Source organism: Oryctolagus cuniculus, chromosome 2 (genome assembly GCF_051225735.1).
Source record: "Oryctolagus cuniculus isolate XC-2025 breed Fujian yellow rabbit chromosome 2, ASM5122573v1, whole genome shotgun sequence".
Lineage (NCBI taxonomy): Eukaryota > Metazoa > Chordata > Mammalia > Lagomorpha > Leporidae > Oryctolagus > Oryctolagus cuniculus.
In genome coordinates, this window is record NC_142868.1 from 183,630,545 (window position 1) to 183,646,316 (window position 15,772).

Sequence of the window (15,772 nt, forward strand, 5' to 3'; positions counted from 1 at the left end):
CAAATATTATTGTTATAGCTAGAATCTCTATATTGTTTCCTTTGGAGAAAATCAGAAAAGATGAGACAGCTCTATAATGTGATCCCCCCGGCCCTTTTCATTAACTGAACACCTTTGTGGCATTTCTAACGTAGATATGCCATGTCTAGAATTTTTATCCAGGGGTCTGGTGTTGTGGCACAGCTGGTTAAGCCGCTGCTTGTGATGCCCATATCCCATATGGATATCATTTTGAGTCCCAACTGCCCCTCTTCCAATGCTGCTCTCTGCTAATGTGCCTGGGAAACTAACAGAAGTTGACCCAAGTACTTGGGCTTCTACTACCCATGTGGGAGAACTGGATGTAGCTCCTGGCTTCAGCCTGGCCCAGCTCTGGCCATTGTAGCCATTTGGGGAATGAACCAGCAGATGAATGATAGCTCTGTCTCTGTCTCTTCCTCTCTCTCTGTAACTCTGCCTTTCAAATACATAAATAAATCTTCTGAAAAAGAATTTTTATCCAAAATGAATAGTATATTACATTGTATATGCTTTTTGGAAAAATAATTTTTTGATATTTGAAAAATAATTTTTTGAAGGTTTAAAAAATCTGGATACAGGTATTTTGTAGTATTAGTTAGATATATAATATTGTATTTGCCAGTTTTCTCTGTAAAGTAACAATAAAAATTTTTCAGAAATTTGAAGTAAGGGGCCGGTGCTGTGCTGTAGCAGGTTAAGCCACTACCTGCAATGCTGGCATCCCATATGGGTGCTAGTTGGAGTGCAGGCTACTCCATTTCCCATCCAGTTCCCTGCTGATGTGCCTGGGAAAGCAACGGAAGACAGTCCAAATGCTTGGACTGCACCTACATGGGAAACATGAAGGAAACTTGTGACTTCTGGCTTCAGCCTAGCCCAGCCCTAGCTGTTGTGGCCATTTGGATCTTCCTCTCTCTCTCTCTGTCTCTTCCTCCGTCTTTGTAACTCTGCTTTTCAAATAAATAAATAGTTAAAAAATAAAACAAACTTTCAGATGTGATGAGTAAAATATGAAGTTCCTTGCATTTTTGGTTTTTTTTTTCCCCACATCATTCAGCATCACTAGCAACTTGAAATTTTTTCTGTGCCCTATATGATTGTGTCATATTGATAAATGCTTGTGATTATAATCATAAAATATATTGCATTTGGAGACCATATGCCTATTTTAATTTAAATAGATGTCACATCATAACATAGGCAAACCACTTTTTTAAAATGAGTTTTTTAGGATTTATGTACATTATAGATTAAATTTTTAAGTGTACAGTTAGATGAATTGTCAGAGTTATCACTCATGTCAAGAAATAAACTACTTTAAACATTCTTAAAGTCTGTTTCATGCTCCCTCCAATTATCAAGTAGTATTTGAATAGTAACTTTATTTAGTGTTTAATTGGACATTGATTGAGATTTTCTGTACTTTGTTAGAAATTTAAGTCATCTTCTATTGTTTTGTATTTAAAAGTTTCTGTGTAAATCAAAAGATCATGTATGATCATAACTGGTTTATTTAACAGAGAACTGTGTTGACCATTGGTAGGAAAAGTATTATCTTTTTTTTTTTTTTTTTTTTTTTTTGGATAGTGAGAGAGAGAGACAGAGAGAAAGGTCTTCCTTTTGCCGTAGGTTCACCTTCCAATGGCCGCCACGGCTGGCGCGCTGCGGCCGGCCCACCGCGCTGATCCGAAGGCAGGAGCCAGGTGCTTCTGGTCTCCCATGGGGTGAAGGGCCCAAGCACTTGGGCCATCCTCCACTGTCTTCCCGGGCCACAGCAGAGAGCTGGCCTGGAAGAGGGGCAACTGGGACAGAATCCGGCGCCTCAACTGGGACTAGAACCCAGAGTGCCGGCGCCGCTAGGTGGAGGATTAGCCTAGTGAGCCACGGCGCCGGCCTGGAAAAGTATTATCTTTAATATCTGCATTTTATTTTTAATTTTTTATAGAAAGCTTTTATTTAATAATATAAATTTCATAGGTACAACTTTTGGATTATAGTGGTTTAGATTGCCTTTTTTTTTTTTTTTTAAGATTTATTTATTTGAAAGAGTTGGCCGGCACTGTGGCCCACTAGGCTAATCTGCCTGCGGCACCGGCACTCCGGTTCTAGTCCCGGTCAGGGCGCTGGTTCTGTCCTGGTTGCTCCTTTTCCAGGCCAGCTCTCTGCTGTGGCCCAGGAAGGCAGTGGAGGATGGCCCAAGTGCTTGGGCCCTGCACCCTCATGGGAGACCAGGAGAAGCACCTGGCTCCTGGCTTCGGATCGGCGCAGCACTCAGGCCTTTGTAGCCATTTGGAGGGTGAACCAACAGAAGGAAGACCTTTCTCTCTGTCTCTCTCTCTCACTAACTCTGCCTGTAAAAAAAAAGAAAAGAAAAGAAAAGAAAAGAAAAGAAAAGAAAAGAAAAGAAAGAGTTACACAGAGAGAGAGGAGAAGCGAGAGGCAGAGAAAGAGGTCCTCTGTCTGCTGGTTCACTCCCCAGTTGGCCACAGCGGCCGGAGCTGCATCGATCCAAAGCCAAGAGCCAGAAGCTTCTTCCGGGTCTCCCATGTGGATGCAGGGGCCCAAGGACTTGGGCCATCTTCTGCTGCTTTCCCAGGCCATAGCAGAGAGCTGGATTGGAAGTGGAGCAGCCGGGTCTTGAACCGGTGCCCATATGGGATGCCGGCACTTCAGGCCAGGGTTTTAACCTGCTGTGTCAAGGCGACGGCCCCTAGATTGCTTTGTAATTATATTGATTTATGTTGTATCATAAAATTATGCCACTTTTAAATGTCACCTTTGCAGAAATGGTAATGAGTTAAATGTAAATACTCAGTTCTAGAGTGAACTAAATCTTATGGATTAAAATATTGCTCTTTTTTTTCTTTTTGTGTTGGGGAAACTAGAATCTCAAGAGGAAGATGGAGATATAGAAGTTGAAGAGGCAGAAGGAGAAGAAAATGATAGACCTTATAATTTGAGACAAAGAAAAACAGTGGATCGATACCAAGCACCTCCAATAGGTAGGCTACTCTAAATAACTTCTTTCCTTTTTGTAGCTGACCAGTTTATTCTGTTGCATCTCTTTTTAAAAAATAAAAATGGTTGAACTTTAAAAAATGAAATCTTTCCTCAGTTCTGTGTATCATTTCCTACATATATCTGCATACACCACCAAAAGAATGTTAATGTACATAGTAACAACACTGAATTATGTGAGGCATGTCCAGTTTAGTTTACAAGTTTTATATTCATTATTAACTGCTGCTCATGCTTTTTATTACTTTGTAGTGTTTTGAGCTCTTTTTTGTAGAGTCATGATTTTGGTCAAGAATTTTCATGTTCCAAGAGGTTAAATAACTTATCCATAGTATCCTAATGCTGATAAATCTAAAAATATGTAATCAATGTCACAGGTTGTGCTTTGCTTGACTTTTTCCAGATCTTGAGAAATTCCATCACTATTAACTGAGGTACTTCTTACGCACCTTGAAATTTACTATTTTAATGTGTGTGCAGTCCAGTGGTTTTTAATATATTCACAAGGTTTTGCAGTTACCACCATTATCTGATTCCAGATTGATTACTTGCATCCCTGTCTCTCCCTAGCCCTTCACAACCACTGATTGACTTTCTATATCTCTATAGATTTACTTTCTATCTCTATAGATTTGCTTAGATGTGACTTTTTCCTCTGTCTTCATTCATTTAATATAACATTTTCAAGGAAGATCTTAAGTCTTTTTACTCTAAATCTTATGTTTTAGGACGATGATTGATTCTTTGGAAGGGATGTCTCCGAATTATCTCACTAGTAGCTTGTCCCAGTATGCAGAAATCCCTCTATCCAGTTAGGAGTCACTGTCATATAGCAATGTGACTAATGGTGGAGGTGTATTGTGACAGAAAAGACAGTTTCATTAAAGTATAATTGAAGTGTAGTCTGTTGTACATACTTCATATATATCAGTGGAATCATACAGTTATATTCCTTTTCTTGTCTCATCAAATATAATTATTACAAGACTCCCCTGTGTTGTTAAGTGTAGCAGTAATGTGTTTCTTTGTATTGTTGAGTTAACATTCCTTTTGTATGGATATATTGAGTTGCTTATTTATTCAGTTGTTGATGGACATTAAGATTGTTTCCAATTTGGTTGTTAAAATTAATGAAATTATGTTATGAACATTCATGTGCAAAGCTTTGGATGAATATACATTTTCATTTTCCTAGTAAATACCTGGGAGTCGATGACTGGGTTGTGTGGCTAGATATATATTTTACTTTCTAAGAAATTGCCAAACCCTTGTGCACAGTGATTGTACCATTTTTACTGAGTGTGTGAGAGTCCAGTTGCTCTGTTTCCTTATCAACGCTTGGTATGGTCAGTCTGTTTAATTAATTCAATAGTTAATGTGTTTTCCTAATGATGTTGAGTGTTTTTACTTGTGCTTATGTATCAGCAGTGTATCTTTGGTAAAGAATCTGTTCAGTTCTCTTGTTCATTTTTTTTAACTTGTGTTGTTTTCTTACTGAATTTTGAAATTCTTCATATAGTCTATATATCCAGACCCATGACAGAGATGTGATTTGTGAATATTTTCTCATAGACTGGGCTTTTTAATTCCCTCTCTCTTTATTTTAAAAGATTTATATATTTATTTGACAGGCAGAGTTAGAGAGGGAGAGAGAAAGAAAGAGAGACTCCATCTTCTTGTTCACTCCCCAAATGGTCACAATGGCTGAGGTTGGGCCAAGGCAAAGCCTGGAGCCTAGAAAACTTCATTTAGGTTTCCCATATGGAACCCAAGTACTTGGGCTGTCTTCCTTTGCTTTCTCAAGTGCATTAGCTGAGAGCTGGATCGGAATCAGAGGATCCGGGACTTGAACTGGAACTCACATGGGATGTGAATATTGCAGGCGGCAGCTTAACCGACTGCGCCACGATGCTGGCCCCCTTTTTAGTTCTCTTAATAGTGTCTTCCAAAGAGCAGAAGTTCCTAATTTCAATGAACTCTATTTTAATACTTTATATATATATATATATATATATTTTTTTTTTTTTTTTTTGACAGGCAGAGTGGACAGTGAGAGAGACAGAGAGAAAGGTCTTCCTTTGCTGTTGGTTCACCCTCTAATGGCCGCCGCAGCCAGCACACTGCGGCCGGCGCACCGCGCTGATCCGATGGCAGGAGCCATGTGCTTCTCCTGGTCTCCCATGGGGTGCAGGACCCAAGCACTTGGGCCATCCTCCACTGCACTCCCGGGCCACAGCAGAGAGCTGGCCTGGAAGAGGGGCAACAGGGATAGAATCCGGCGCCCCGACCGGGACTAGAACTTGGTGCGCCGGCGCCGCAAAGCGGAGGATTAGCCTAGTGAGCCGCGGCGCCGGCCTTATATTATTTTTAAATTGATAAAATTGAACTTTTCATGTATATGATGATATGTTGAGGTATACTTATGTTGAGGAATGGTTAAATCTGGCTCATTAACAAATGTGTTACCTCACATAATTATTTTTGTGTTGCGAACACATAACATCTCTTTGCATCTTTCAAGAATACAGTGTGTCCTTATTAACTGTAGTCATTATTTTGTAGACTTATTCTTTCCAACTGATTGTAATTATGTGTCTTTTGACCAACATATCCCCAGTCACCTATCTCCCTCTTAGTAACCACACTATCTACTTCTACGACATGAACGTTTTTTAGATTCCACATGTGACGTTATATGGTGTTTCTTTTCTCTGTGCCTGGTGTTTTCACTTAAACATAATGTCTTAAACATCACTTAACGTAATGCCTTCCAGGTTCGTCCATGTTTTTGCAAATGATATGATTTTATCTCTTTTTTTGTGACTGAATAGGATTTTATAGTATATATATATACCACATTTTATTTTTATTTTTTTTTATTTTTATTTTTGACAGGCAGAGTGGACAGTGAGAGAGAGAGACAGAGAGAAAGGTCTTCCTTTACCGTTGGTTCACCCTCCAATGGCCTCCGCGGCCAGTGTGCTGCCACTGGCGCACCGCGCTGATCCGAAACCAAGAGCCAGGTGCTTCTCCTGGTCTCTCATGTGGGTGCAGGGCCCAAGCACTTGGGCCATCCTCCACTGCACTCCCGGGCCACAGCAGAGAGCTGGCCTGGAAGAGGGGCAACTGGGACAGAATCCGGTGCCCCGACCAGGACTAGAACCCAGAGTGCCGGCGCCGCAGGCAGAGGATTAGCCTAGTGAGCTGCGACGCCAGCCTACTTTTTATTTTTTAAAAGATTTATTTATTTGTTGAAAGGCAGAGTGACAGAGAGGGAGGAAGATGTATATATATGTATATGTGTGTGTATGTGTATATGTGTGCATATATATATATATGGAGAGAGAGAGAAAGAGAGAGAGAGAGAAAGGGATTGATTTTCCATCTGCTGGGTTACTCCCCAGACTTCTGCAACAGCTGATGACTGAATTCAGTCCTGGTCTCCCACATGGGTAGCATGGACCCAACTACTCAGTCCATTGTCTGCTGCCTCCTAGGGTGTGCATTAGCAGGAAGCTGTATTGGAAGCAGAGGAACCAGGAATTGAACTAGGCACTCTGGTATGGTATATGGGCATCCCAACTGGCAACTTAATTACCTACACCATATTTAGAATCTTGATCTGCTCTTCAAAACTCTTTTGTAATTGAGCATACTTTTGGTATTGTATCTACGAGATTAATTTTAAACCCAAATTCATAAAGATATAAGTTAACACCTGTTCATAATGCTTAATTGTAACTTAATTATATTAGCACAAAATTTGAACTTTTATTGTATTTCCAGAAGATATTTGGAACTTGAATACACTTGCCTAGCTGGGTTTAGTTCAGGAATAATAGAAATAATTTCTGCCTTTTTAATATATTTGTTTATAAATTTGTTGTTAATTGTTTTTATATTATCCTTTTTCTTTTCTTTTTTAGTACCAGCTCATCAAAAAAAGAGGGAAAACACGCTGTTTGATATTCACAGATCTCCGGCACGAAGAAGCCATATCAGGTACATTTTGTTTGTTTCTGGAAGGCAGAAATTTTTATCTATTAATGAGAGACTCACTGTGTCTTTTTTTCCCCTCTAATTATCCTACATATTGCGGGCTCACAGTTTGCCTTGACTATTTTTTTAGGTAAAGTTACAGACAGAGAGAGGGAGAGACAGAGAGAAAGGTCTTCCATACACTGGTTCACTCCCCAAGTGGCTGCAATGGCCAGAGCTGGGCCAATCTGCAGCCAGGAGCCAGGACCTTCTTCTGGGTCTCCCACGTGGGTGCAGAGGCCCAAGGACTTGGGTCATCTTTCACTGCTTTTCCAGGCCAAAGCAGGAGATGGATCAGAACAGGACTCGAACCAGTGCCCGTATGGGATTCCAGCGCCATGGGGCAAAGCTTAGCCTACTATCCCAAAGTACTGGCTCCATGCTTTGATATTTTTTAAAAGATCTATATATATTTATTTGAAAGGCAGATTACAGAGAGAGAGACAGATTGGTCTTCCATCCTCTGGTTCACTCCCCAAATTGCTGATATGGCTGGGACTGGGAGCTGAGGCTGGGAGCCAGGAACTCCTATCTGAGTCTCTCACGTGGGTGGCAGGGACCCAAGTACTTGGGCCAACTTCTGCTTTTCTAAGTGCATTAGCAGGGACTGCATCAGAAGTGGTGCAGCTGGGACTCAAACTGGTGCTAATATGGGATGCCAGGCATTGCAGGGGCACCACAGTGCTGACCTCTATTTATTGTTTTACCATCATTTTCCCTAAAGTTACACAGTGCACTGCTCACCTTGGGACAGTTGAATCTGTGTTTCCCATACTGCTTTCATTGGAAGTGTTGATACTATTTTTTTCCTGTTGTCCTTTCTATTTTTGGATACTAAGGAAGTTCTTTATTTCAGAAAGTTTTTATTTATTTATTTTGAGAGGCAGAACGACAGAGGGGATCCCATCTACTGGTTCACTCCCCAAATGTGATGCAGAATGATCTGAAAACATTTGTGTTAGTAAGGAGCATGTTATGATGTTAAAGATCTTAAGAGTGTTGGGAAAATTTGAGTTATTGTTAGAGATTTATTTTTATTTATTTGAAAGGCAGAGTGACAGAGATAGAGATATATTCCATCTGCTGGCTCATTCTACAAATGGCCACAACAGCTGGGGCTAGGCTGATGCTAAACCAGGCAAAAGCCTCCCAGACCTCTATCCTGGTGTCCTATCTGGGTTGCAGGGGCCCCAGTACTTGGACCATCTTCTGCTGCATTCCCTGGTGCATTAGCAGGGAACTGGGTTGATAGCGGAGCTGCCAGGACTCAAACTGGTTGTCTGATAGGGGATACTAGTGTCACAAGCAGTGGCTTACCCTATTGTGCCATAAAGCCAGCCCTAATTTGGGTTATTGTTGACAGTAGTGTGCTTCGGAGTGTGAACTGTGGAAGCGCAAATCTGTGAAGGTTAATCTGACTTTGAAGTAAATGAAGTTAGTGATGCTGACTTGTACGATTGTATTGATTTTAATCAGTGTGGTCAGTATTCTACTTTTACTGCTTGGATTGGTACAGGGTTGGAGTTCAGTGATTATAATGGAAAAGTAAGGAGTCAGAATCATTCAGGTGAGATTAAAAAGTGAAGTAATAGGGCTAGGCATTTTGCCTCATGGATAAGTCACCTACTTAGCACAGTAGAGCCTGGGTTCAGTTCTTGGCTTTGACTTCCCGCCAATGCAGACTTTGAGGAAGCATTGGTAGTGACTCAAGTAATTGAATTCCTGCTATTTTTATGGGGAAAGTGCCATGAGATTTCAGCTTCTAGCTTAGGCCTGGCTCAGCTCCAAATGTTGCATGTACTTGGGGAGTGAACCAGCAGATGGGAGCTCTCTGTTTCTGCCTCAAAATAAATAACTAAAAGGAGAAAACAAACTGAAGTAATAGGTTTTATAGTTGATGCTGAATAGGACAAAAATTTAAGCCAGGAAGAGAGTTGAAAGTTATGAGTAAATGGGTCCCCTGGACCTGTAAGTCTTGATAGATTTGAAGTGGAAGAGTTAGCATGTTAGGTGATTATGTTCAAAGAGAAGGTCATTAAATTTTAATATTGCGGAGGTTGACAGCAGTTCATGTGGTGATGAAATCCAAGGTGGGATCATGGCACATGATGTTTAAATGAAGCAGAGCTGGAGTGGTTAAAGGACTGTGCGGGTGCTAAATGAAGCCTGGGTAGAGGTGTAGAAAAAGGAGGTGGAATGAATTAATGAAGATGAATAGGGCACATTGGCAGTGATAATGTGGTGAAAGGCAAGGTGATTTAGGTTTGCTTTAAGGTTTCTTGCAAATTACTGTTTGATAGAACTACTAACTGAATAATTGTATAATTATATGAAAAATATAAGTTTCATATAATTATATGTGTAATTATATGAAAAATTGTATAATTTTTAAAAAGTAGCCAAATAATTTGACTTGGGTTTGAGAAATCAGTTTGCAGCATATGTTGAGGTAGTACACTTTGGTGTTTTTTTTTTTTTTCTTACAGTATTTTCTAGATATCTTAAGAGATGTCATGAATTACATTTGTAATCTAGCATTCATTAAGTATTATTTCTCCTTGTGGATGATTTTAGCCTGATATGTGATCTAATCATTCAATAGTAGTTTTCATTATAAAATATTTTTCTTAAATATTTTATTTATTTTATAAGACAATCAAATGAAGTTAGAAGTGAAGTAGAAAGTGAAACCCTAGAAACCAGTGTATTATTTTTTCTAGTTCTTTTTTTTTTTTTTTTAAATATTTATCTCATTTATTTGAAAGACAGAATTACAGAGAGAGGTAGAGACAGAGAGAGAAGTCTTCCATCTGCTGGTTCACTCCCCAGATGGTGGCAACGGCTGGAGCTGCGCTGATCTGAAGCCAGGAACCAGGAAAATCTTCCGGGTCTCCCACATGGGTGCAGGATCCTAAGGACCTGGGCCATTTTCTACTGTTTTCTCAGGCCATAGCAAAGAGCTGGATCAGAGGAGGAGCAGCTGGGACTAGAACCGGCACCCATATGGGATGCCAGCACTTCAGGCCAGAGCTTCAACCCGCTGTGCCACAGCGCCAGCCCCTGTTTTCTCTAGTTCTTTGAATGTCTAGCCTGTTTCTGGTTATTTGAAAAAGAGAGAATAAAAAACAAAAAAGACAAACTTTATTTTCTATGATTCTAATGTTATTTATAAAACAATGAAAGAAATTCTCTAATTTTGGATGAAAATTAAATTTGTTACTGGACTGACTTCCTGAACTACACTGTTAAGAAATTGTAGGTTTCTTATTTTCCTCTTTTTTTCTTTCTTTCTGTGAAACTTACTACCTTAAACTTTGTAAGATGTAAACTGTGTAAGTGCTAAGATTTGCTGAATGAATGAATTTCCTACTGAGCTGCTTGTGGATACTGTGCTTACAATATGTTTTAAAATGACATTTGGGAGCCAGCACTGTGGTGTATCAGGTAAAGCTGCCACCTGCAGTGCTGGCATCCCATATGGGAGCCGATTTGAGTCCAGGTGCTCCACTTCTGATCCAGCTCTCTTTGGGCCCCTGCACCCACGTGGGAGACCCGGAAGAAGCTCCTGGCTCCTGGCTTTGGATCGGCACAGCTCTGGCCATTGCGGCCATCTGGGAAGTGAACCAATGGAGAGAAGACTTCTCTCTCTGCCTCTGCCTCTCTGTAACTCTGCCTTTCAAATAAATAAATAAATCTTTTAAAATAGTGATATTTACTGTTTTAATGGTTTTAAGCATTTTGTTCTCTTTTTATAGGAGAAAGAAACATGCCATTCATAGTAGTGATACAACTTCTTCTGATGAAGAACGCTTTGAAAGAAGGAAATCAAAGAGCATGGCAAGAGCAAGAAATAGGTTAGTGAAGTTTTTAGTGTTAATTCCTTGGTATAAAACTGGAAGCACAGTTGGCATTCATTTCTTAATCTGTAGTGTTCTGTCATTAACATTGATATTCAACATATATTTTAGAATAATGTACTGACTTGGTTTGGTTTGGGTTTAGTCATTCTTACAGTGGAAATGCAACACTGGGAAATATCTTGTAGGTTACTTAATCTGTACATATTCAGGATGAAATGCTGTATGAGAGTAAAGGAAGGAGAGACAATGGGAGTAGGCCAGTCTATGTGGCAGTATCTGTGTTCCATCTCTACCTACCGTCTAATCTAAATCCACTTAATGAGGATGATTTTAGGTACTTAAAATGATTTTAGTACCTGAGTAAGATAAAGTTTCTAATAAAATTATTGATGGAGCACTTGGATTTTTGTTGGGAAACTTTATTTTGCTTTTGTTACTGCCTCTTGGGGGGGGGGGGTTTGCCTAAATAGGGTAAAGATTGCTACATGGCTCATCAAAACCTTGATATTTTCATTGGGAGAGAGATTCTGTATTTGTCTAGTAAATAATTCAAGTGTCAAATCATATTTATTTTCCTATTTTTAGCATATATATATACTTTTTGACAGAGTGGACAGTGAGAGAGAGAGACAGAGAGAAAGGTTTTCCTTTTGCCGTTGGTTCACCCTCCAATGGCCGCCACGGCCGGTGCGCTGTGGCCGGTGCACCGCGCTGATCCGAAGGCAGGAGCCAGGTGCTTCTCCTGGTCTCCCATGGGGTGCAGGGCCCAAGCACTTGGGCCATCTTCCACTGCATTCCCGGGCCACAGCAGAGAGCTGGACTGGAAGAGGGACAACCGGGACAGAACAGAATCCGGCGCCCTGGCCAGGACTAGAACCCGGTGTGCCGGCGCCACAGGCAGAGGATTAGCCTATTGAGCTGCGGCGCTGGCCAGCATATATTTTTTAAAAAAAAGATATTATATTTAGAAAACTTGTACTTAGCAAAGCATTTCTATAATTTGGTATTACATACTTATTGTAGAAGTACCAGGTTTTTCACTTAGCAGATTTTGGAAACAAGTTTGGATTAGTGTAGATTGTAAACTAAGAATGAATTCCTGCCGGCGCCGCGGCTCACTAGGCTAATCCTCCGCCTAGCGGCGCCGGCACACCGGGTTCTAGTCCCGGTTGGGGCGCCGGATTCTGTCCCGGTTGCCCCTCTTCCAGGCCAGCTCTCTGCTGTGGCCCGGGAGTGCAGTGGAGGATGGCCCAAGTGCTTGGGCCCTGTACCCCATGGGAGACCAGGAGAAGTACCTGGCTCCTGCCATCGGATCAGCACGGTGTGCCGGCTGCAGCGCGCCGGCCGCAGCGGCCATTGGAGGGTGAACCAACGGCAAAGGAAGACCTTTCTCTCTGTCTCTCTCTCTCACTGTCCACTCTGCCTGTCAAAAAAAAAAAAAAAAAAAAAGAATGAATTCCTTGCCAGTGCCACGGCTCACTTGGCTAATCCTCCGCCTGCGGTGCTGGTACCCCGGATTCTAGTCCTGGTTGGGGTGCTGGGTTCTGTCTCGGTTGCTCCTTTTCCAGTCCAGCTCTCTGCTGTGGCCCGGGAAGGCAGAGGAGGATGGCCCAAGTGCTTGAGCCCTGCACCCGCATGGGAGACCAGGAGGAAGCACCTGGCTCCTGGCTTTGGATTGGCACAGCACGCCGGCTGTGGCAGCCATTTGGGGGGTGAACCAATGAATGAAAGACCTTTCTCTCTGTCTCTCTCTCTCACTGTCTAATTTTGCTGTCAAAAAAAAAAAATTCCTTGAGTAGGTGATAGCAAGAAATATGAGAGGAATCTAAGCTTTTTTTTTTTCAATTAATTAATTTATTTGAAAAGGAAGGAGAGAGGATCTGATGTTCGCTGGTTCTGATTTACTCTCCAAAAGGCTGCAATAGCTGGGTCAGGTTGAGGCCATAGTCAGGAATCTGGAACTCTGTCCAGAGCCATCCTCTGCTAGTTTCCCAGGCAAATTAGCAGGGAGTTGTAGCCGAAGTAAAGCAGCTGGGACTTGAACTGATATAAGATGCTGGTATCTTCATAAGCAGTAGCTTAACTTGCTGTGCCCAGACTCTAGCCCCAAGACTTTAGGTTAAATAAAAGAATTTAATGCCTCTTTAATTTGAACTATTCTGATAATCTACCTTAAGAATATATTTTTGAAGTATTAGGATTAAGAAATATTAAGTTCTAGTCATTATAGAAGCTATGCTTTTTTTTTTTTTTTTTTTTTTGTTGGACAGGCAGAGTTAGACAGTGAGAGAGAGAAACAGAGAGAAAGGTCTTCCTTTTCTGTTGGTTCACCCTCCAAATGGCCTCTATGGCCGGCGGGCTGCGCCTATCTGAAGCCAGGAGCCAGGTGCTTCTCCTGGTCTCCCATGCAGGTGCAGGGCCCAAGGGCCTGGGCCATCCTCCACTGCACTCCCGGGCCACAGCAGAGAGCTGGACTGGAAGAGGAACAACTGGGACAAAATCCGGTGTCCCAACCAGGACTAGAACCCAGGGTGCTGGCGCCGTAGGCTGAGAATTAGCCAAGTAAGCCGCGGCGCCGGCCAAAGCTATACTTTTTTGAAACTGTTGTTGGTCATCTTTTAATGTTAACCCAAGGTTGAAAGAGGAAGTAGATTATATTTACTTAGTGGATAATAAAATTGAACAAGTATAAGATTTTAGATACTAGAGAGCTCTCCTAAACTGTTAAACACAAATGATAAAGCTATCTAGAATGGTTTCTTTGAAAAAAAAGGGAAAGAAACCTCTCTAATCATATAAACTGACTAGATATATTCACAGAATACCTGAGGATAAGTATAACAAAGCTTAGTTTCATTTTAATGCCATTAGTATAATGCACATAATTGTATTTTTATTTTATAATTGTATAATATGGGGAATGAAGTATGTGAAAACATTTTCCTCAGTTTAAAAATAGATTGGGCTCTTTACAATAGATTAATGATCTTGTTTACGTTATATTGTGAATAACTATTTTTGGTCTATTGAAAAGAGTTTAGGGGGGCTGGCATTGTTGCTCAGTGCATTAAGCTGTTGCTTGCAATGCTGATACCTTATATTGGGGTGGAGGCTTGAGTCCTGACTATTCCCTCCTCCCCTTTTTAAAGATGTATTAATTTATTTGAAAGTCAGACTTACAGAGAAAGAGAGAGATCTTCTAACCACTGGTTCAGTACCCAGGTGGCTGAAACCAGTAGCCAGGAGCCAGGAGCCAGGAGCTTCTTCCAGGTTTTCCACATGAGTATCAGAGGCCCAAGCATCTTCTGATGCTTTTCCCAAGCCATTAGATGGGCGCTGGATCAAAGTGGAGCCGCTGGTACAGGAACCAGCGTCCATGTGGGATGCCATACAGCGCAGCCACCCAGGCTATTCCACTTCATGTTGAGCTTCCTGCTAACATGCTTGTGGAGGCAGCAGAGGATGGCCCAAGTCCTTGGACCCTTGCCACCCATGTAGGGGACCAGGATGGAGTTCGAGGATGGAGTTTGTGGCCACTGGGTATTGAACCAGAAGATGGAAGATTTCTCTCTGTCACTGTCTGTTCCTCCTTTTTTGTGTCTCTGCCTTTTAGAGAAACAATTTTTTTTTTTTTTTTTACAGGCAGAGTGGACAGTGAGAGAGAGAGAGACAGAGAGAAAGGTCTTCCTTTGCCGTTGGTTCACCCTCCAATGGCCACTGTGGCCAGCGCGCTGCAGCCAGCGCACCACACTGATCCGATGGCAGGAGCCAGGTGCTTCTCCTGGTCTCCCATGGGGTGCAGGGCCCAAGCACTTGGGTCATCCTCCACTGCACTCCCTGGCCACAGCAGAGAGCTGGCCTGGAAGAGGGGCAACCGGGACAGAATCCGGCGCCCCAACCGGGACTAGAACCCGGTGTGCCGGCGCCGCAAGGCGGAGGATTAGCCTAGTGAGCCACGGCGCCGGCCGAGAAACAAATTTTTAAAACCTTAGAGCCATCCTTAAAATTAGTTAAAAATATGAAATCCTTTGTTATTATTTTCTGGGTTATAAAAAAAAGAAGAAAGATAAAAATATGTCAACAATTTAAGCTTATTGTGACATTAAAAATGTGAAAATGCTAATACTGTTTACTTGAATTTATATAATTTTCAGATGTTTGCCTATGAACTTCAGAGCAGAAGACTTAGCTAGTGGTATTCTCCGAGAACGAGTAAAAGTAGGCGCAAGCTTGGCTGATGTTGATCCAATGAACATTGATAAATCAGTAAGTTTTTTCATTTTTTTTGAGATTTAAAAGTATTTATTACAGTCAAAGGCCTCCAGCCAGAATGGGCACGGAGGGGGGCTTCCAAGAGAGGAAAACTCAAAGGGACTGGTGACACTGGGCTTTTTCAAAGGAAAAAAAAAAAAACCCTCCACAATCAGATTGGCATTAAGTTACCAGGGAGGGACAAAAACCCTCAGAAGACCTTATTTACAGTTCTCCATCCTGTCTGGCCTGCTAAGGGTGGGATATTCACAATAAGCTGTGAGCTCAGGAAGAGCTTCCTTGCTGTTCGCAGGGTAAATTTGGAGATTGCGAAGAAAGGAGGACAGCCTATTTGTTCTTGTTAAAGATAAAGTTTTGGGGAAGGAGGCAAATATTTTACACCCCAAATTCCATTGGTATCCCCTGACTATCTGTTAACCCATCAAGTCAGTAAGTTTTGTAAATGTTTTTGTAGAAGCTTTTTTTGTTTGTTCTTTACCAAGAGTTTTTCCCTTGTTTCTTTTTTTTTTTTTTTTTTTTTTTTGACAGGCAGAGTGGACAGTGAGAGAGAGAGAGACAGAGAG

At 41.5% G+C, this 15,772-nt stretch overlaps 1 protein-coding gene across 6 annotated transcripts in view; it reads left to right on the forward strand.

Annotated features, from left to right (window-relative positions):
- Positions 1-15,772, forward strand: part of ATAD2B (ATPase family AAA domain containing 2B) — a 221,718-nt gene that overhangs the window by 57,918 nt on the left and 148,028 nt on the right. For all 6 annotated transcript variants that reach the window (XR_016229549.1, XR_016229550.1, XM_002710061.6 and 3 more), the window contains exons 7-10: positions 2,907-3,023; positions 6,966-7,041; positions 10,833-10,931; positions 15,092-15,203. Coding sequence is in view for 4 of the 6 variants with exons in the window: in XM_002710061.6 (XP_002710107.1) it covers positions 2,907-3,023; positions 6,966-7,041; positions 10,833-10,931; positions 15,092-15,203 (404 nt within the window). In the remaining 2 variants the exon portion in view is untranslated. The remainder of the gene's footprint in view (positions 1-2,906; positions 3,024-6,965; positions 7,042-10,832; positions 10,932-15,091; positions 15,204-15,772) is intronic.